The 21997-nt window shown below is 47.6% G+C and overlaps 1 protein-coding gene across 1 annotated transcript in view; it reads left to right on the top strand.

The window, feature by feature from the left end:
- Positions 1 to 2992: 2992 nt before the first annotated feature.
- Positions 2993 to 21997, top strand: part of MICAL3 (microtubule associated monooxygenase, calponin and LIM domain containing 3) — a 122195-nt gene continuing 103190 nt past the window's right edge. Inside the window, 12 exon segments of the mRNA XM_033232996.1 lie at positions 2993 to 3004; positions 5637 to 5973; positions 7890 to 8097; positions 9968 to 10084; positions 10736 to 10837; positions 11719 to 11874; positions 13176 to 13276; positions 16044 to 16301; positions 16665 to 16780; positions 17614 to 17740; positions 19156 to 19252; positions 21427 to 21574. Coding sequence (XP_033088887.1) covers positions 5710 to 5973; positions 7890 to 8097; positions 9968 to 10084; positions 10736 to 10837; positions 11719 to 11874; positions 13176 to 13276; positions 16044 to 16301; positions 16665 to 16780; positions 17614 to 17740; positions 19156 to 19252; positions 21427 to 21574 — 1694 coding nt within the window. The 5' untranslated portion in view covers positions 2993 to 3004; positions 5637 to 5709.

Here is a 21997-nt window from a genome sequence, read left to right on the forward strand (position 1 = left end):
AAGTGCTGGGATTACAGGTATGAGCCACAGTGCCCAGCCAGTTACATTTTTATATACTAATAGTGAACAGTCTGAAAAGGAAATGATGAAAATAATTCTGTTTACAGTAGCATCAAAAATAATAAAACACTTAGGAATTAGCCAAGGAGGTGAAAGCCTTGTACAATGAAAACTAAAAAACATCACTGGAATAAATTACAAGGTAAATGAGAACAAATTCATCCTTATGGGCTGAAAGACTTACTGTAACTGTCAGAATTACCCAAACAATACACATTCAATGTAATCCCTATCAAAATCCCAGTGATTTTTTTTTTGTAGAAATAGAAAAACCCTTGGCCGGGTGCAGTGGCTCACGCCTGTAATCCCAACACTTTGGGAGGCTGAGACGGGCAGATCATGAGGTCAGGAGATCGAGACCACCCTGGCTAACATGGTGAAACCCTGTCTCTACTAAAAATACAAAAATTAGCCGGTTGCGGTGGTGGGCGCCTGTAGTACCAGTTACACGCGAGGCTGAGGCAGGAGAATGGCGTGAACCCGGGAGGCGGAGCTTGCAGTGAATGGAGATCGCACCACTGCACTCCAGCCTGGGCGACAGAGTGAGACTCTGTCTCAAAAAAAAAAAAAAGAAATAGAAAAACTCATCCTAAAATTTACATGGAATCTCAATGGACCCTGAATAGCCAAAACAGTCCTTCTAAAGGAGACCAAAGCTGGAGGACTCGTGCTTCCTGATTTCAAAACTTACTATAAAGCTGTACTAATCAAAACAATGTGGTACTGGCATAAAGACAGACATATAAACCAATGGAAATACAATAGAGGGCCCAGAAACATACCCTAACATATATGGTCAAATGATTTTTTTTTAAGAAATGGGGTCTTGCTATATTGCCCAGGCTGGATTCAGGGTCCTGGGAGGATCAGATAATCTTCCTGCTTCAGCCTCATGCACCTCGCTTGTGGTCAAATGATTTTTGACAAGGATACCAAGACTACTTGGTACAGAAAGGACAGCCTTTTCAAATGATGATGCTAAGTTGCCTATGTTGCAGGAAGACGGATCAGGAGCCTGAGGCATGTTGGCAATTTGGGTCCTGGTTTCTGAGGGAAAATATGAGGGAATCTCAGTAATCCATAGTGCATTTTTCATCTAAGCTTCCTCCTGATGGCGTTCCAAAGCAAGTGTTCCTCTCCACCTACTTTTTTCTTTTTTTGGTTTTTGAGACAGGATCTTTCTGTCTCCCAGGCTGGAGTGCATTGGCATGATCATGGCTCACTGCAGCCTCGACCTCCTGGGCTCAAGCAATCCTCCCACCTCAGCTTCCCATGTAGGTGGGACCACAGGCGAATGCCACCACACCCAGCTAATTTTTTTGTTTTTTATTTTTTAAAGAGACGGGATCTCACTGTGTTGCCCAGGCTGGTCTTGAACTCCTGGGCTCAGGTGATCTTCCCGCCTTGGCCTCCTAAAGTGCTGGGATTACAGGCATGAGCCATCGCACCTGGCCTTTTACCCGCTTTCAAGATCTATTTAGATGAGACATACCTCTGACTGAATGGGCTAGGGGAAGGCGCAGTTCACAGATTGCTGTGTAAGATTCAGAGATTTGCACGTTCGCTAGTATGTTCATGGTGCATTGGTTAGGGAGAAAACTAAGCTTCACTCTGATGCCATACTCTCGAAGTGTCATTCGTATTTTGTTGTTTTGTTTTTTCCTTTTTCTGTTTTTAAAGATGATTCTCCTTTCTACTCCCCCAGAAATATCCAGCTACCTCTTCTAAGAACTAGGGATTTGCATGTTCTCATAGCCAGCTAGAAGTCAGTGACAACCTGCAACTCTTGTTGTAAATAGAAACATACCCGGGTCCTGCATGTGCTCAGAAGCCGTCCCTGCAGTGCCGCCCTCCACAGACAAGGCCCATGTGGGGCTTCTGAGTCAGCAGTCAGCTGCCGCGGACAAAACATGCAGGCTGGAGTCAGCTGGCAGAGACTCACAGATGCCTGGAAACCTGGCATCACCTCCTCTTCCTCCCCGCACCCCCCAGCCCGGCTCCGCACTTCCTCTACCCTTTCCTTGCACACCTTGGCTTTTCAGTTGCTGGGATTTCTGGCACCTTCCTGCCAGGTTTCCTGGTCTCCAGGTTCCTGTGATTATGAACTGTACGCAGGGTGGTGCAGGACAGGCCAGGAGGAGCATGATCAGGCTTTGACCTTCAGGAATGAGGGAAATGGGGGCGGTAACAGGAATAGCCCTGCTTCCCGGCTGTTGTCAGAGCCAGTGAGAATGCTGGGTAAGCCCCTTGCAGAGTGAGACAGGCCCAGCCCAGCAGAGCCACAGAGCAATGCTGTCACACTCTGGAGGAATCTTTGCGCTGCAGTCATTCAGCCGCAAAGCAGGAAAAGTGAGGCAGCCCAAGGGAATTCATCTTGTGTTGTCTTACCTTGGGTGCCGGTCACATTGTTCCAGGAGCCAGCCTGCCTCTGTTCATCTGTTGTCCCCAGTGCCCTGCAGGTCGAAATCTCTTCGGCCAGAGACTTAATACTTGCCTGCTGGTTGGCTCTGCAGCTCTCTGGGAGCTGTGGCTGACATCTGTTAATTTAAGTGTTTTTCACTAGCAGAAGGATTGGGGACAGTTATTAGTGAAGGCGTTCCTCTGTAGTGGGGTTTGATTTGGAAATTCTTTATGGTGGTTAGCAGCTCTTCGGAAGTGAATTATTTCAAACTGAGTGGGTTACAGCTAACCAAGGGGTTGTTAGCTCACGTGGAAGAACTCTTCTTGGGAAATAAGTGCCCAAGACCCTCTTTCAGGGGAGATATAAGCCAAGGCAGGCGCTATGACAGGAAGGGTTTTAGAATTATGGGTTGCAGGATCTTTAATGTCTTGACTTCAGCAAGAATGTCGTGTTTCTGAGCGCTCTGAATCCTGGCAAGGAGTCGAAAGGGGCTACTGTTTAGGAACAAAGAAAAGTCATTTTCTTCTTTGACATGAGGTAGAGGTGGATGAGACCCAGTGTATGCAAAGCTTACCAAACACTGTGACTCTGGTGTTTAGGTTGACTGTGAAGGCAGGCAGGGCATACAGACAGGGTCCGGATTGTGCCGTGCTGTGTGCTTCTCAAAGAGCGGGTGAAGCCTCCAAAGTCCCCACAAAGAGGTCAGGAGACAAAGAGGGCCCCTGATGTAGAAAATGCTGCGGGACCTTTGTTTCCAGTCACCGTTTCTCGTGCCTTCACATAAGCACATCTGCTCTTTCCTGCCCTACAAGCCATCTTTTGACTTTCTGACATTTCTAAGATAAGCCTTGACTTGTAAGAGAAACAATGGGCCCTTTTTAGGAACTGTAAAGTATTTATCTTTCTGCTACCTAGAATAAAACCTTTCTTTTTGGGGGAAACTGAATGTTAATTCCAGTTAGCTCCATTTCTTGCTGGCCTCTTGGCCATGTGGCTATTGGAAGAAGCTATATGTGTTAACAGTGTATTGTTTTTTCTGGATTTTGTTTTGTTTTGTTTTGTTTTTGTTTTTGTTTTTGTTTTTGTTTTTGAGACGGAGTCTTGCTCTGTCGCCCGGGCTGGAGTGCAGTGGCCGGATCTCAGCTCACTGCAAGCTCCGCCTCCCAGGTTTACGCCATTCTCCTGCCTCAGGCTCCCGAGTAGCTGGGACTACAGGCGCCCGCCACCTCGCCCGGCTAGTTTTTTTTTGTATTTTTTAGTAGAGACGGGGTTTCACCGTGTTAGCCAGGATGGTCTCGATCTCCTGACCTCGTGATCCGCCCGCCTCGGCCTCCCAAAGTGCTGGGATTACAGGCTTGAGCCACCGCACCCGGCCTGTTTTGTTTTGTTTTTGAGACAGGGTCTTACGCTGTCGCTGAGGCTGGAGTGCAGTGGCACAATCTCAGCTCACTGCAACCTCTGCCTCCCGAATTCAAGCAATTCTCATGCCTCAGCCTCCTGAGTAGCTGGGATTACAGGCATGTGCCACCCTGCCTTGCTAATTCTTGTATTTTTTGGTAGAGATAGGGTTTCATCATGTTGGCCAGGCTGGTCTTGAACTCCTGACCTCAAGTGATTCACCCGCCTTGGCCTCCCAAAGTGCTGGGATTACAAGCATGAGCCACCGCACTGGGCCAACAGTGTAGTTTTTAATATCTAGAGCCAAGAGCGGTTGTTGAGTACGTGACATATTTGAAGCGAACAGCTGAGCCGGTATGTTCTGTCTGCAGTGTATCCTCCACATTATGTGATGAGTGTTGTGTCTGTTGACATAGAAAACATAAGGTGGAGAGGGCAGTTCCTCGTATTTAGTTATGACTTTCTCTCATGAAACTTAAGGTGCATCTCATTTGGTTTGGTTTAATCCCATGATACCATGGTGAGGTGCAGAGAGAAGTGGCATGTCATTTCTCCTTCACACTGCTGCTCAGTGTCTTACCCAAAGTGAGAGCTTCAGGGCCTCTTCTGTGTCATTCTGGAACATGGCGCCTATCTTCCGAGAGTTAGTTTCAGCAGCACCTGCAGCTGAATAGTGGGCAGTTTCTTGCTTCTACATGCCTCCTGAACACAGTGCATCAATCACTCCCTTCCTCTGTCTGCGCCCAACCCCAAGGGTACATCTTTAGAGCAAAGTCCAGTCCAGTTGTGTTGGTCAGCCTCGTGGTAAATTGGTGATGTGCCTGTGCTGGACCGTTGTGACGTGAGCACCAGGAACAAGTGCTGTGGGCATGTGGATTTCTCAGCAGTAGCCTTGGAGAACTTCAGAAGTGAAGAGTCTTAGGGTGCTGTCTAACCTACTTGCCTTACACACAGGGAAACCAAGGGTTCGTGTGACAGTGCTCACCCTGGGTTGTGAGCGGGGTCATGCCGCTGAGGTCTGGCTGTGTGGGCTCAGCCCTGTGGTCACGCTTGCCTCGCCACCCTGACCCACTCTCCACTCTCTAGTTTTGTCCTTTGTCCTTTTGCCTCTCAATACAGTTCCAGTGGCGAGGATTCACCAGATGTGACGCCAAAACGATTCCGCAGACTCACAGGAGCCGGTGGGTGCAGGTGGGGAAGGTGGCTCGCTGCTCCACCGGCACCAAGGAGTGCTTCTATTTTTAATCCATTGGCCTGATGTCTCCGTTTAATCTGGGGCCTAAGCTGGAAACCTGGGAGTCATCCTTGCCTCTTTGATCCCTATGAGTCACTCAGGCCTGCCTGTGTCACTTTCCCATGTCCTGCACCTCTTCCCTGCCTGGCTAACATTTATGCTGAGAGACTCAGCTGTCACCTTTCAGAGGCTCACCTTCCGTGGGGACTCCCGCTTCACCACCAATAGTGACTTAGATCCTCTTTCTCTTGTTTCCCAGCTCCCCTTGTGTCTCCCTCTTTAGTGGCACTTGGTACAGTCCATCAAGACATTCTGTGTCTGTGTCTGCCTCATCTCCTAGACTATCAGATCCTTGAGAGCAAAAACCATCCTGCTCACCTTTCCAGCCCCAGTGTCTTGTAGTGCCTGGAGTATTGCAGGTGTGCAGTCCATACTTGCGGATGGATGACTGCGACACTTGAGAACTCTGCTTTGAAGAGGAGTATGTCTCCTGGAGAATGTTTGTAGACAGAGAAATACTGACCGTCTTTTTCTTTTTGTCAGATTAACGTGACAGTGTCAGGTGGACCCACAGCCATCCCACCGCCCCCTCTGGGAGTGCTGAGAGTGAGGCAGCATGGAGGAGAGGAAGCATGAGACCATGAACCCAGCTCATGTCCTCTTTGACCGGTTTGTCCAGGCCACCACCTGCAAGGGAACCCTCAAGGCCTTCCAGGAACTCTGTGACCACCTGGAACTGAAGCCAAAAGACTACCGCTCCTTCTATCACAAGCTCAAGTCCAAGCTTAACTACTGGAAGGCCAAAGCCCTCTGGGCAAAGTTGGACAAACGGGGCAGTCACAAAGACTACAAAAAGGGAAAAGCATGCACCAACACCAAGGTAAGCTTTGGTCCTGTTGGGCCCTGGGGGTCACTGACATGAGGATTCATCCAGGTGCCAAAGAGGAGGATTGAGTTAGAGGTAGGCTGAGTGAGAACCACACAAAGTCTAGCCACAACCTAGCACAGGAAATCAAGCTTCGACCCTGTTGAAACTTTGTGGATCTCTTACCTCTTTTTGTGTGTTCATGACCCAGACCCTATTTTAAGCGTATTTCATGTATTTACATATTGAACATTCAAAGTTTCAAGTATTTAAGAACAACCAAAGCCAAGTGGCATGGGAACTGTTTATTTTGCCAAAGCTCTCTTTTGAACCTCATGTGGTTCGGAGGATGCAGGTCACTTAGCAGGGACGTAGCCAAGCCCTGCTGGTATCCTATCTGAACACAGCTTTGGGGTTCTTGGCATGTCCTCTTTCCAAAGTCATCATTCCATACTCAGTAACTGGTAAGGTATGCTATTTGCCAACTTGGGATTTGCCACGAGCTTCCGACCTCTTCCCATCCATGTTCCAAAGGTCTGTTTTGATTCATAAGCAACGACTTTGTGAACCAAAGTATTTCTGTTTCTTTCTTCACCACGTGGAGAAATAGGGTTTCCACGAAGCAGGTAGGCCCAGGCAAAGACCTGAGTTACGCACTTGCCTTTGTTGGGATAGCTGCAAGGAAGCGGCTTTGGAGAGATACATTTCCTACTTCCCTCCTTAGAAGAACACCTAATGTGAGAAGTTTGGAACAAGCTAGCAGGGACACAAATTTGCAGATGACTTCATGGCTATGTTTCACGAGCTTTAATTTGTGCAATAGGGGATACCTAGAGCCCCACCCCCAGTGGATTTGCATTGGGGTAGATATTCATCAGCAAAATTCAAGAACTGTGAAGGTGTGACATTCATGAGTGAATACTGGACTCTACTAAGAGCAAAACAAAAACAAAGCCAGGCCGGGCACGGTGGCTCAAGCCTGTAATCCCAGCACTTTGGGAGGCCGAGGCGGACGGATCACAAGGTCAGGAGATCGAGACCATCCTGGCTAACATGGTGAAACCCCGTCTCTACTAAAAAATACAAAAAACTAGCCGGGCGAGGTGGCGGGCGCCTGTAGTCCCAGCTACTCGGGAGGCTGAGGCAGGAGAATGGCCTGAACCCGGGAGGTGGAGCTTGCAGTGAGCTGAGATCTGGCCAGTGCACTCCAGCTTGGGTGACAAAGCGAGACTCCGTCTCGGGAAAAAAAAAAAAAAAAAAAAAAACAACAACAACAAAAACAAAGCCAAAAGCATTGCACGTTTTCCTTCCGCACACACAGAGCAAACTACCTCAGATATGTGTCCAGTCTCCTGCTGTGTACTTCTCTGGAGTGTGGATTTTCAAGATCGTATTCCTGGACTTTCAATCTAGAAGTGGGGATTTTGGAACTCTTTTCAGCACATAAAACTTTGTCTTGAAAATTGCTTCCTGGGAATCATGTGTGTGGTAGACTCATTCCAGCAGGCTTGAGATTGTGTACGTAGGACTCTGTATCTCTTTGGACAGAAATCTGCCTGACCTAGAAACCTTCCAAATGGTCCTCTCCTGTTGATGTAAGATTGCATTTGATTTTCATATCGTTTGTTGAGATGATGGCCACTTAAATATGCTGCAGATCAAGGGCCTTCCAGGCTGGCCAAGGTGAACAGGTGCTGGGCTTGTGTCTAGCACTGTTGGTTCTGTCTTCTCCATTCGTGGTGATCACTAGCTCTTCTCTTCAGCCATGGCAGGTGTTCTGCTGTGACCCACATAGGTGTGAAGGTTTCTTGGCAGTGGGGAGAATAGCCGTATTTCAGGGCTTTAGGGAGTGATGATCATACGATCATGAGACTTCTTTAGAATTGTTTGTTGGAAGTGCTGCCTGCCCTGAAAGTAGCTGTGTTTTTCAGTGTCTCATCATTGGGGCTGGCCCCTGTGGTCTCCGTACAGCCATCGACTTATCCTTACTGGGGGCCAAGGTGGTTGTTATTGAGAAACGAGATGCCTTCTCCCGCAACAACGTCTTGCATCTCTGGCCGTTCACCATACATGATCTACGAGGTCTGGGTGCCAAGAAGTTCTATGGCAAGTTCTGTGCCGGAGCCATCGACCATATCAGTAAGTAAAACTAGCTTTCCTGTAAGGTTCCACCCTACCCCTCGCACACGTGTTCATTAGAAAGAGATAGGTGGATTAGCTGAGGAATTCATATGCTGCCCAATTTCTTCTAATCTCATTGCTGTCTTTCTTGTAGTAAGTGCACTCATCTTGAAGTAAAAACACCTGCTGTGCAGTGGTTCTTTAATTTAGGACTCTTAAATGTGAGCGTATCGGTAACCTGTGAAATTGTGGGGTTTGACCTGAGGATTTCTAAGTTAGGTCTTGGACTCTTACTGAGCTCTTGCAGTTTGCGGGATGGGCACTGGGGAAACGATGACCAGTTTTGGCCCAGACCCTCTGGTGGTCCTTCTTGCAGTGGCAGAAGTACACAGGCATGCAGCTGTCTGTGCTGTGACCTGATACATGCTCTCCTAATGTAAGAACAAAGTGCTGTGGGGACAGAGTCCTGGGGGAAGCCACGCTTGCAGAAGGAGCAGAGCCCTGGCCGGGCCACTAATGGCAAGGGGATAATGGCATCCCTCTGGTTAGGTGGTTCTTGTGTGGTCTGCAAGCCCTTGCTGTACTTTTCTCACCTCCAAGCTCAGCCCGGGGCTGTGCTTTTCTGACATCCGACAGGGTATGAATACAAGTTAATGCAATCAGCGGTGTTTGACTGTAAGTGCCCAGAAAAGCAATTCGAACAGACAGTGTGCGTTATGAAACTGAAGGCTTTTTATTGATTATCATTAATGCTTTCAGGAAAGCTTTATCAAGGAGCCTTTGTTCTGAGCTTCTCCAGATGTGTCCTGTAAACACATTCAGTCATGGAACCTTTTGCTGTTTGCAGCAGCTGTGCCAATTTATCAGACGCTGGCTGGCAGTCACCACATGCCACTGGCAGAGGAAGCGCTGTGCCCATCTGTTGGCTGTAGTTTATAAAGCATCTTGGAACCCACAGTTCTCTGCAAAAATACTGTGCTAGTGCAGAGTTTAAGAAGTCTTTGGGAGTGGGACTCAGAAGGGTGGTGGCTGTGGTAAACTGGAGAGAACAACCAAGATGGCGTGAGGAGGGTTTGCATTGCTCCTGGCACATTAGACCCAGTTAAGTTTGGTCTTAAGAGAGGACCAAGGGTCATTAACTTAGTGGATTTGTCTGCCTTATTTGTGGCAAGATTCATCTTAGGGATGAGAGGGTCTTCTACCAGAGCCTGGATCTTCATCTCTCCACCTTAAGGCCCTGCCATGTCTGGTGCCTACAGGTGCTCATGGACGTCGAATAAATCAATCAGTCTCACTAAGATAATAAGCAAGATTGTCAGTCATTCTGGCCTCAGTGTCCATAGCTGTAGACCAGGAGTGGCAGGGGGAATGGGAGGAGGATCGGGTTGGATTACGATTTCCCTTCTTGCCTTGTAAGAATGTGTGATGATCAACCAGAGAATGGGCTGAAAGAGACGCCCGTGGGCGGGGAGGTCATGCAGCAGCTCTGCATCTGACTGTGGACTGTACGCTGTGGGTGCACCTCTGCCTCCTGACCTAGCAGGATCAGAGATGCCACCAATATGGCAGCCCCGAATTGGGAAGATGGAAAGGGATCTCCTGTAGGCCACAATCCCGTGTTGTCTCCAAGCTTTTGATTGTTTAGAACACTGAACCCAAGAGGTAGGAGTGTCCTGTGTGTTGCTCTAGAACATCTTTTCCACTGGGTTATATTTGCCTTAAAGGAAGAAGTTACGGAGCGTGGCTTCGGAATGTCTCCTGCTACAGCAGGCTTTGGGAATCTGAATGAAGGGAGGGTGGGTGGTGGGGTGGGAGCCTGAGCCGCGACACGGATGGGTACCCCCTTCTCCCATGTGTTCCCACCAACACCATCTCTGTTTTCTCCCAGGTATCCGTCAGCTCCAACTAATACTTTTGAAAGTAGCCTTGATCCTAGGCATTGAAATCCATGTCAATGTGGAATTCCAAGGACTTATACAGCCTCCTGAGGACCAAGAGAATGAACGTAAGTTATACTGGAGGAGTGAAGAAGGCGTGAGAGGGTGTTGATGGGTGAGGAAGATGAGATTGAGGGAGCAAACCAAAGGCCCCTGAGGGCTGCTCCAGAGGTAGCCAAAGCCTGTGCCTGTGGGGACGTGGCCTGGATGCAGCCTTCGATGTCGCAGGCGCATATGTGGTGGCAAGGGCCTCGTGGGCCATCTGCAAGACTTCTTTCCTTCTGTAGTTTATCCCCACTCCTTTTTCTTTTTAAGACGAGAGTCTCACTCTGTCGCCCAGCCTGGAGTGCAGTAGCTCAGTCTTGGCTCACTGTGACCTCTGAGCAGTTCTCCTGCCTAGGTCTCCAGAGTAGCTGGGATTACAGGCACATGCCACCACGCCTGGCTAATTTTTGTATATTTAGTAGAGACAGGGTTTCACCATGCTAGCCAGGGTGGTCTTGAACTCCTGGCCTCAAGTAGTCTGCCAGCCTCTACCTCCCAAAGTGCTGGGATTAGAGGCGTGAGCCACCGCGCCCAGCCTCTGTCTCCACTGCTTCTACACATAGTGTTTTTGGCCCAGGGTTTTGTGCAGTTCACATGACTGGGTATCTAGAGATGGTCCTGGCTGTGAATGTGGTCTGGGTGGTGACCCCCATTTATTTGGTTTTGGTCCACAGGGATAGGCTGGCGGGCACTGGTGCACCCCAAGACTCATCCTGTGTCAGAGTATGAATTTGAAGTGATCATCGGTGGGGATGGTCGGAGGAACACCTTGGAAGGTATTGGTCTGTGCCCCTCTGCCTGACTCATAGCAGAGGGGAAAGCAGATGCTGTCCTGCCCCTGGGGTGAGACTGTGTGTGACCAGGGTCCTCTCTTTTGAGAGCCTGAATGTGTGCTTCCTGCCCTCATGGAATGGCAGGTCATGCCTTCCTCTAGCCAGCTGGCACTCAGGCTGCTGCTTTTATTTTATTTAATTATTTCATTTTTGAGACAGGGTCTCGTTCTTTTGCCCAGGCTGGAGTGCAGTAGTATGAGCACGTTCACTGCAGCCTCGATCTGCCTGGTCTCAAGGGATCCTCCTATCTCAGCCTCCTCAGTAGGTCGGACTATAGGTGCGTGCCACCATATCCAGCTAATTTTTATGTTTTTTGTAGAGATTGGGTTTTCGCCGTGTTGCCTAGGCTGGTCTCAAACTCCTTGGCTCAAGCAGTCTGCCCGCCTTGGCCTTCCAAAGTGTTGGGATTACAGGCGTGAACCACCTCACCTCGCCCAGGCTGCTGCTTACAGGGCACTCTTGCTGGGGCACTAGGAGACCAGCCATACCTTGAGTGGTTGGCACCTGTAGGACTTAATCTACATATTAATAAGCAGGTGCTCCCCCGACGCATCCCTTTTTTAAAGAGGAATTCCTGAATTCCTGGTACTAAGTAATATTCTGGCCAGTCAGATTTCAAATTGTTTGTTAACGGAGACTTTGACTTCTTTCCTGAATTTTCATATTCCTGGGTAGGTAAATACCTTGTTTTCATCTGCAGAAGAGCTGCCCTAACTTTCCCATCAGTTCTCATCCCCAGCTTTCCCTGATGTCTTTATCAGCACCCCCACTTTCATTTGAAGTGATCTTCCTTCTCTAGCCAACGATTTATCACCTCCCTCCAGGGTTTCGTCGGAAAGAATTCCGTGGCAAACTGGCCATCGCCATCACCGCAAATTTTATCAACCGAAATACAACAGCAGAAGCTAAAGTGGAAGAGATCAGTGGTGTGGCTTTTATATTCAACCAAAAATTTTTCCAGGAACTGAGGGAAGCCACAGGTTGGTGTTGATGTCTCCGGAGCCTAGGATAGAAACTTAAATAGTCCCTGGTGACTTTTTCTTGGGGGGTTGGTGGGATGAGTGGCCGTCGGTGTCTCTCCTGTACCGTCTGCCCCTCCCGCTCTTTTCACTCCTGTGCCTTGTTCCTAGCGCAATGTTTCCTGCAGAACTTGTCTCTTCCTCATGTATTCTTAACCTCCTCACAGTGACTGGGCTGCTCTGAGTTTTGTTTTTGGTTTGAGATGGGGTCTCGCTCTGTTGCCCAGGCTGGAGTTCAGTGGCGTGATCTCGGCTTACTGCAGCCTCGAACTCCTGGGCTCAAGTGATCCTCCTATCTCAGCCTCCTGAGTAGCTGGGACTAAAGGCAAGAGTCTAATTTTTCATATTATTTGTAGAGGCAGAGTTTTGCCATGTTGCCCAGGCTGCTCCCAAACTCCTGGGCTCCACCTGCCTCAGCCTCCCAAAGTGCTGGGATTACAAGCATGAGCCACCACACCCAGCCTGAGTTTTTTTGTTTGTTTGTTTGTTTATTTGTTTTAAAGCGTACTTTCTGCCTCCACTGGTTCTTCCCAATGCCTGCCCTGTGCTGTGATGCTGAGTCATGCTGCTTGGTGTAGCTGCTGGCTGGTGGCTCCCTGGTTTGGTTGGGAAGCTGACTTTAGGCCTTTTAAGTATGTAGTCTTCTTCCTGAGTTCCAGCTCAGGCTTGAAGACAAACCATGTGTCAGATAGCAGTGAGATTGTTGTATGATAGGTTTTGAATAGATCAACGTGGATATTTTGCTAAATGTGCCTTCATTCTTTTGTTTTCTAGAACTTGATTTCTTTCCACTACATCTATTTTTTAGATTAATTGAATTAAAAAGTCAGTAGTTCACTCTCTGCTTCTAGGCATCAAGTTGTCTATCCTGTTCTTAAGAATCTAGGAGATTCCTCCAGCTTCCTTGATGACTGTCCCGAGAGGCTTAACCTGATAACTAATCCAAGCCCTCTTTAGAGGTTAGCCTCTTTTTTTTTTTTTTTTTTTGCTTGTTTTGTTTTTATTCCCGTCCCTCCAGTTCTGTTTCCTAGCAGTCATTGTTTTTAGGATCGTTTGAGGTGTTGAGTGAATACGGAGAAACAAAGCTCCCAGTATTTCCATGAACTGATGATGCAGGACGTGAGAATCTGGGCTTAGACACCTTTCCCTGCCTAGAGCCTCAGGCCCTTGTCTTTGTAGGCCTGTGTGTAACCTTCAGGCTGCCCTGATGCACCTTCATCTCAGCAAACTCTTACATGCACACGTTTGTCTTCTGGCCCTAGGTATTGACTTGGAGAACATCGTTTACTACAAAGATGACACACACTATTTCGTTATGACAGCCAAAAAGCAGAGTTTGCTGGACAAAGGAGTGATACTACATGTGAGCCACGGATTTCCTTCAAAACTCTTTCTTATTGAAGTGGTTAATATCACCAAGAGAAAGAATTGTCTGATGGGTTTTTCCTACAAGGGAATGAAAATGAGTACTGAACGCATCTTCTGGTAACCCCTGATGTTTTCCAGTTTAGCGTGAACAACTCTTACTATGGCAGATTGCAAATGTAAATAAAAATGGGGGGAGAATAGTGTAATGAACCCTCACGTACCCACCATCCAGCTTTCACAGTTGTTGACACGTGACCAGTGTTCTGTCAGTAATACTCCAGCGCACTCCTCCTTCACCACGGGATTCTTGGAGAGCGAGTTTCAGGCGGCATTTCATGCATAAACATTCAGTTTAATGTTAGGTGATGGGGTTTCTGGTTATTGTGAATTCCATAGCTGACTGATGATTGCTTGGTTGAAGAATTGTCTTCCGGGAGGGAGAGTGATAGAGGGAAGGGAGTTTGACCAAGAAGCAGTAATTGGTGTTTATGGGAGCCTGATGAGGGTTCTCTTGTCACTGCAGGGACAGCTTTCAGAGGTCCAGGCAGCACTGACAGGATCAGGCTACACTTAGGCCTCTTTATGACCACAGAACAGGTCTGAGCATCCATCCTAGCGAGGTCCAGCTCAGGCTGTTTCTAGGTGACTGCATGGCATGCCCCGAGACGATGGGCTGAAATATGAAGTCAGAAGACCACCACGTGGATGGTCCCTGAAGGAGAGTTTTTTAAGTCTTGCCTGGTCTCATTGGTCTCAACGTGAGAATCACTGAGCTCATGTGATGAGAAGAACGGAAGCAGAGACACCAGTTGTGCTGATTCAGGCCTGTGCAGTTCCCACAAGAGTCTCACAGCTGAACTTCAGGGAGTCCTTTGTCTTTGCAGGGTGGTGTGAATGCAGTCCCTTTAGTCTGAGCTGCAGTACTACCTTATCTGACAGCAGAGAGGGGAGTGAGCTGATGAGCACGTGCCAGTGACAGAGAGCTCCCTCTTTCTACCCAGGAACCTTGAGCTGTTTCTCAGCACTGCCATCCTGTGTGCCTTCAGGGAGAGCCAGGACAAAGCTGTTTATACAGCCCACTCTCCCAAAATCATAAGCAAGATATATCCAGTTAGATGCTTTCTAAAATTGTCTTGCTGGTTATCTGGGACTACATCAGGGTTATATTGCTGTTAGTAAGAAATAGCCAGTGAAGCAGTTCGTACACCTTGAGACAAGGTGAAGACTTAAATCTGCCACCTAGGCAGAACTGTGGTTATTGGTCAGCATTCGATAGGAGCAGTCTAGAATGCCAAGACCTGGTTTACTTTGCCTTCGTGTTTTTTTTTTTTTTTAGAGGGCAGGGGCCATACCTTCGGTGTATGCTGTTAAACGCTAAACCCATGTGGCTACTTAGTGTTGAACAAACAGTCTTTCTAGGACCAACCTGAGTGTTTGTGTTTTGGCTTTAACATCTTGTAGTGGTGGCTGAAAGGACCATCAGGGCCACTTAGAAACCGTAGGCCCCACTTTCAGAGAATAAAGACTTGGCTCAGTGTGCCAGGAACCTCCAAAACAGAAAAGGAGTTTTTCAGTCCTTTGTTCTTCTTTGTTTGTGGGTTTCTATGGAGTCCTTCAGAGTCTCATTTTACTATTTGAAACCCTCTGTTTCATTTTCAACATATTCCTTCCCAGCCTCCTGAACTACCATTGCTCCCACCTCCATGTCTTTTTGGCACTCAAGCTTTTTTGGTTTCTTCCTTTGGGTGTCATGATTTATGCAAGGCTGACTGTTTCATGTGGTCCCATTTGACAAAAGTCATTTACTACCCAGAAGATAATGAAATGCCCTTTCAGTTCACAAAGTACTGTCACATACGTGATACTCAGAACAACCCTGAGGCAGATTGGATAAGATCAAAGGAATAGTAATTATTCCAAGCAAATGGAAAAGCCATGACTGTGTGTTTAGGCAGCAAGGTCTATGTTCTCTTGGGAATAATCCATCCTCCCCCCCCCTTTTTTTTTTTGAGATGGAGTCTTACTGTGTCACCCAGGCTGGAGTGCAGTGGTGCTATCTTGGCTCACTGCAACCTCTGCCTCCCAGGCTCAAGCAATTCTCCTGCCTCAGCTTCCCAAGTAGCTGAGGTTACCGGAACACGTCACCATGCCTGGCTGATTTTTATATTTTTAGTAGAGACGGGGTTTCGCCATGTTGACCAGGCAGGTCTCGAACTCATGTCCTCAAGTGATCTGCCCGCCCCAGCCTCCCAAAGTGCTGGGATTACAGGTGTGGGCCATTGTGCCTGGCTGCCTTTCCCCTTGCCCCTTTTAATGGTATAAAAGTTTTGGTTTTATTTTTTTGTTTTGTTTTATTTTTTTTTTTTGAGAAGGAGTCTTGCTCTGTCGCCCAGGCTGGAGTGCGGTGGCACGATCTCGGCTCACTGCAAGCTCCGCCTCCCAGGTTCACGCCATTCTCCTGCCTCAGCCTCCCGAGTAGCTGGGACTGCAGGCGCCCGCCACCAAGCCTGGCTAATTTTTTTGTATTTTTTTAGTAGAGACGGGATTTCACCAGGTTAGCCAGGAAGGTCTCGATCTCCTGACCTCGTGATCCACCCGTCTCGGCCTTCCAACGTGCTGGGATTACAGGCTTGAAAGTTTTGGTTTTGGAATGTGGAGTCACTTTAGGGGGAAGGAGAAGCTGTGGCCCTGGGTCATATAGGATGGTTCTGGCCCCGTGCCAGGGCTTCTCCATCCCTACCCTCCTCTTTCTCTGGAGACAGGACTACGCCGACACAGAGCTCCTGCTTTCCCGGGAAAATGTGGACCAGGAGGCTCTGCTCAGCTATGCCAGGGAGGCGGCAGACTTCTCCACCCAACAGCAGCTGCCGTCTCTGGATTTTGCCATCAATCACTATGGGCAGCCCGACGTGGCCATGTTTGACTTCACTTGTATGTATGCCTCCGAGAACGCCGCCTTGGTGCGGGAGCAAAATGGACACCAGTTACTAGTGGCTCTGGTCGGGGACAGCCTCCTAGAGGTGAGTGCTAAGCATGGCAGCGCTCTGTGGTGGGGGCAGGAATAATTAGGAGTGAATCTGGGCATCCTAGGTCTTGGAATGAGCGTCTGCAATGTTGTACAGCACAGGTAAACCCCCTGCGGGAGTCACACCAGGAAGTAGGGGAGCGCTACAGGCCACTGGGAGCCCAGGCTTATTAAGTATGAATGGAAATTCTGCACCTTTTTTGACTTGCTCCCTACCAGTCGGGGAAGCAGAGCAGTTTGTTATTGAAACAGTTGCCAAACGCTACTGTCAACAGCAAACTCTTTGTTCCCTAGTTTATTTTTCCTGTTTTGAAAGGTGTTTTATTTTTTAATTCTTTGTTTTATGTCTTATTCACAGCCTTTCTGGCCAATGGGAACAGGAATAGCCCGGGGCTTTCTTGCTGCTATGGACTCTGCCTGGATGGTCCGAAGTTGGTCTCTAGGAACAAGCCCTTTGGAAGTGCTAGCAGAGAGGTAATGGGAAGTAATCCAGGGTTCCTTTCATGAGAAAACTGGGAAGAAGGAGTGGTTTACTCTTCAGGCAGAGTGCAAGTTCTTCCTTCTCTTTCTGCTTTCTTAATTAAAGATGTTTTCATGTGGAAAAGAGGAAAGGCGAGATAGGATTTCATGAAATCATAGAAACCTAAAGATGAGTCTCCTGGACTAAGTCTTCTCTTACTCCTTTCCAAGATAAATTTCTTACTGACAGAGAAGAAATTAAAAGTAGCTTTGAATTCAGAGGAAAAATGCCAAACTGCTTATAAATGTTTCTCAAACCCCTAAATGGGTTATGTTGAAGCAGATTTTTGCAAATGCAATAAAAATCCTGTGATTTGCTTTCTGATAAGGAACTAATGCCTTGACCAGAATAATTGTGAGACAAGATTTCCCGGATGAAATTGGAAGTTGATACCACTTTATTTTGTCTCTTATTTAAGGTATTCTGACTAAATACAGTGATAATTCTTTTTTTGTGTTGATTATCTTTAAAATTGAAGTAAATATTGGCATGCTTGAAAAAATAAAAGAGTAAATGTATGGCCTTTTGAGTTGGAGGCAGCGTCTGTGGGCACGGACGGTGTTGTGCCTGCTCTCTCTCCTCGGCTCTTACCCGGTCGGTTCCCATGGGATCACTGCGAGTGGGTGTGGGGAGCAGGGGCTGACGTAGGGCCCAAGAAGACTAGTCAAGAATGAGGATTTGTCGGGCATGTCAGGTGACTTGCTGGGCTGTCAGAATTACCATGAAACGAGAGGGAGATGTTCGTGGTGCTGGTCCCGACTCAGAGTATATTGCTGTGTTATTGCAGGGAAAGTATTTATAGGTTGCTGCCTCAGACCACCCCTGAGAATGTGAGTAAGAACTTCAGCCAGTACAGTATCGACCCAGTCACTCGGTATCCCAATATCAACGTCAACTTCCTCCGGCCAAGCCAGGTGAGACCTTCCTGTCAGCATTTACATCTGGGCCCATCTGCAGGACTGATGAGAATGCTGCTCTATTGAGATGCGTGCACCTATTAATACCACACATACAAGGATGCTTTTTTAGTAATCCAGATAGATGTCTCTCTGAATTGGTAGAAGTAGATAGTATTTTGCATTAACAGATTGAGAGCTAAGGCATAGAGTTGTTAAATGACTTAGAGAAAATCAAATGTGATAAGAATCCAGGCCTTTATGCCACGTTTCCTAATTCAAATTCTTATTGTAGGGAAGAGCACTCGCCCCGTAGTGAGGAGAGGTAACTTCCACCTGTGTTGTTGCTGCCAGTCACCCGTGACTTACATTCTCTGAGCCTCAATTTCTTTACCTGAAAAATGGGAATAATAATCCCTGACTACTCAAAGGATTATTGTGAGGACAAAAGAGTTTGTTCACTTGAAAGAATTTGTTCTAGTGTAATTTTTTTTTTTTTTTTTTGAGACGGACTCTGGCTCTGTCACCCAGGTTGGAGTAAGGTGGCGTGATCTTGGCTCACTGCAGCCTCCGCTTCCTGGGTTCAAGCAATTCTCCTGCCTCAGCCTCCCAAGTAGCTGAGATTACAGGCACCCACCACCACACCTGGCTAATTTTTGCATTTTTAGTAGAGACCGGGTTTCACTGTGTTGGTCAGGCTGGTCTTGAACTCCTGACCTCGTGATCTGCCCACTGCGCCCAGCCCCTGATGTAATTTTCTGTTCACCTTCTGCTTGAAGTTTCCACCTTTAGGCCTCCTGTTAGAGGCAGTGTCATTAGTCCAACTGAGGCTCTTAGAGGGAGCCTTCTGTTAAGAGGCAGCGTCCGTCATTAGTCCAACCAAGACTCTTTGAGGGACCTCCATGGCCGAGTAACTCATTTTTTTCTCTTTTTTTTTTTTTATGACAGGGTCTTGCTTTGTTGCCCAGGCTCTCTGGGTGTGGTGGCACTATCTCGGCTCACTGAAGCTTTGACCTCCTGGTCTCAAGTGATGCTCCTACTTCAGCCTCCCAGGTAGCTGGGACTACAGCTAATTTTTAAGTTTTTTGTAGAGACGAGGCCTCCCTGTGTTTCCCAGACTGGTCTCAAACTCCTGGCCTTAAGCAGTCTGCTGTCCTCGGCCTCCCCAAGTGTAGGGATTATATTCGTGAGCCACCGCACCCCGCCCTGTGTGTAGCTGATTTGTAGCCCAAAGTCCCGTAGTTAAAATGTATTTGTTTTTCTTCAACCCCACCTTATTTCATAAAGGATTTAAAGGTCATCATCCTAGCTTCTGTCTGGACTTTGCCCAGCCTGCTATCCCAGACTTTCTTTTCAGCCTTTCTTCTCTTAGGTAGGAATTTGTTACTTGATATTTGATATTCCTTCTGTTTGACTTTGTAAATTTCTGCCAGGTGCGCCATTTATATGATACTGGCGAAACAAAAGATATTCACCTGGAAATGGAGAGCCTGGTGAATTCCCGAACCACCCCCAAATTGACTCGCAATGGTGAGTTCTGGCGGTGGCTTTTTAAAATGCAGGCAGCCCCTTCAGAGAAGTCTGTTCTCATTCACCGAGCCATAAGGTGCGGTCCGAGGCCTTGGCTGAAGTACTGTCTGAGACAGTGGCTCTCAACCAGGGGTGATTTTGCCTTCCAGGGGATACTTGGTAGTTGTGTGGGGACATTTTTGATTGTCATGATTGGGAGTGGGTACTCCTGGCCTCGAGTGGGCAGGAGCCAGGGATGTTGCTAAACATCCTGCAATGCACAAGACAGGTCTCCATCACACAGAATTACCTTGGCCTGAGGTGTTATGAGAGCATAGAGAGAAACCAGATACAGATGCTGGGCAGAGGGGAGAGAGGAGAGTGTGAGAGCTAAGGTTTTGGGGGAAGACTTTGTGGAAGAAGTCTTTGGCTGGGTCCTGCAACATTGCCAGGATTCAGTGACAGGTGAGGACCACTCCAGATTTTGTACGTATTGAAGGCCCTGAAGACTTTTTTGAAAGAGAATGACATGAGCACACCTGGTCAGCCACACGTGAGAGGGGATGGAGGAGGGAAGTGCCAGAGGCAGGGAGACCAGGTCGAAAGACATAGCCATGGTCAGGCTGAAGGTGGTGAAGGCCCAGATCTGGCCCTGATGCTGAGGATGAAGAAGGGAGGAGGTAGTGGAGGAGACCTCAGACTTTGGGCCAGATGCAACTGAGTCCCAGGCCAAGCTTTGCCATTGGTGAATTGTGCGGCCTCGAAGAGGTGATTGAATAGCTCTGAACTTTGGTTTCCCTGTCTGTGATGTGGGGGCAGCAGTGTCTACCTCACATTGTGATCATGAGTGCCAGGCCTCTGGTGGATGGTCATTCCCATTGTTGGTTATGTGAGAGAGAATGGTAAGGAGGTGAAATCGATGGGCAGGGCCAGCTGATCGCCTTGTGGGGCAAGAGGTGGGTGTTTGTAGATGGTGCTATATCAGTGTAGGCAAGGCAGAGGGAGGGCTGAGAGGGTTGAGTCATTTGGACATTGTGAATTTGATGTGCCATTGGGATGCCAGGGTGGATGTGAGGACCAGCAGGCAGTCGGAAACATTTGCATTTTTCTCCACTGGAGCATCTTCTCTTTGAAAGCAGAGAGTGTATCTTTATTCACTGTTTTTATTTTAGAGCCTGGAATATTGAAGTTGCCTATTACATATTGGATGGTTGGATATACACATAGGAGACAGATCTGAGTAAAAGCTCATTTCTGAGCCAAGAGATGGCACCAGAAAGTGGTTTTATGTGTTATTGCAGAATACATTTTCACGGTGAAAAACCTAAATGAAACAGGATTTTCATGACACTTGGTTTTTATCTTGTGTTCACAAATTACTAAATGACTTAGTATAAACTTCAGTTGCCCTCGGTGAGGGAACAGACTTTCTGGATATAAATAGTTCATAGATTCTCTTGAATGGCCTGTATCAGAGCTCTTCTGATGTGATTAATAGTAGGATTTTTAAAGAGGCTGTTCAGGTTTTAGAAGACATTTCAATGAACTGTAAAAAGCATCCCAGCACATGTGTTTGCCTATTCAGTTTTTCAGGGTTGAGAATTCATAGTACGAGGTGCCAGGCTCCTTTCGGGGACTGTCTGATCTGGGGCCCCGGTGTTGTCAGCAGAGCCCTGCAGGGCTTCTCTTGGCAAGTTACACAGTGCCTTGGAAGTGCAGGGGCAGGGCCTGGTGCTTTGGGTTGAATGTGCCACCCTATAGGATGGAGCCTTTTCTCCTCTCCTTTTCCCAGTGCTACTTTGGAGGGGGAAGGCTTCCTCAGCCAGGTGCCGGTGACTACCTGGGAACTCAGAGCTGCTGCAAGTCAGGCTGGCCACACAGTAGGTGGCGCTCCTCCACCTCAGTGCCGCAGGGACAGCGGGCTGCGGCTGTCAGGCTGTGGTCCCTCAGGGTGCTGCGGGGTGGACATTGACCTTAGAGTCTGAATAAACTAGTAGTTTCTTTTCTTAGAATTCACTGTCATGATACCATTTGCATAACTTTATTCCTGTTTTCTTTGAATGGAAACTAGTGTTGACTGTTTTGTCCCTACCCTCAGTAATTTTTCAAAGTGGACATGTGTCCTGCAAAGAGGATTCTCTGTCAGCGTTACCAGGTGACCACACCTCCAAGAATAATGTGTTTTGTTGTTTTAGAGTCTGTAGCTCGTTCAAGCAAACTGCTGGGTTGGTGCCAGAGGCAGACAGATGGCTATGCAGGGGTAAACGTGACAGATCTCACCATGTCTTGGAAAAGTGGCTTGGCCCTTTGTGCAATTATCCATAGATACCGCCCGGACCTGATGTAAGTTGTGATCAAACTTTGTGTTTTTTTAATATTCCCCAAGGATGTCACACCACTCTGTTATCTAGTAACATTTTGTCCTTTTTCCTAGAATGAGGTTCATAGTATGATACTTTCTCTAGAAGGCAGTGATTTTGATTTCACTATATTTGAAACTCTGTATGTCATGTATTATATAGCTCAACCCAAGAATGATTTTTATTTTTATTTTTTTTCAATAACCCTTTTGCACTCCTATAGCTGAGTCTGAAAAATCACAACACTGATAAGTCAGAAACTGGTTTGGACACCCACCTGGGCCTGTTAGCTTCACACAGAGGAAAACTCTGTTTATTGACCCCGATTGAACTCTTCGTTTCGGCCAGCTATCTCTCAAAATCTTTTTTTTTTTTTTTTTTTTTTTTTTGAGACGGAGTCTCGCTT

This window comes from Trachypithecus francoisi, unplaced genomic scaffold (assembly GCF_009764315.1).
Source record: "Trachypithecus francoisi isolate TF-2019V2 unplaced genomic scaffold, Tfra_2.0 Lachesis_group14, whole genome shotgun sequence".
In the NCBI taxonomy this organism is placed as follows: Eukaryota; Metazoa; Chordata; class Mammalia; order Primates; family Cercopithecidae; genus Trachypithecus; species Trachypithecus francoisi.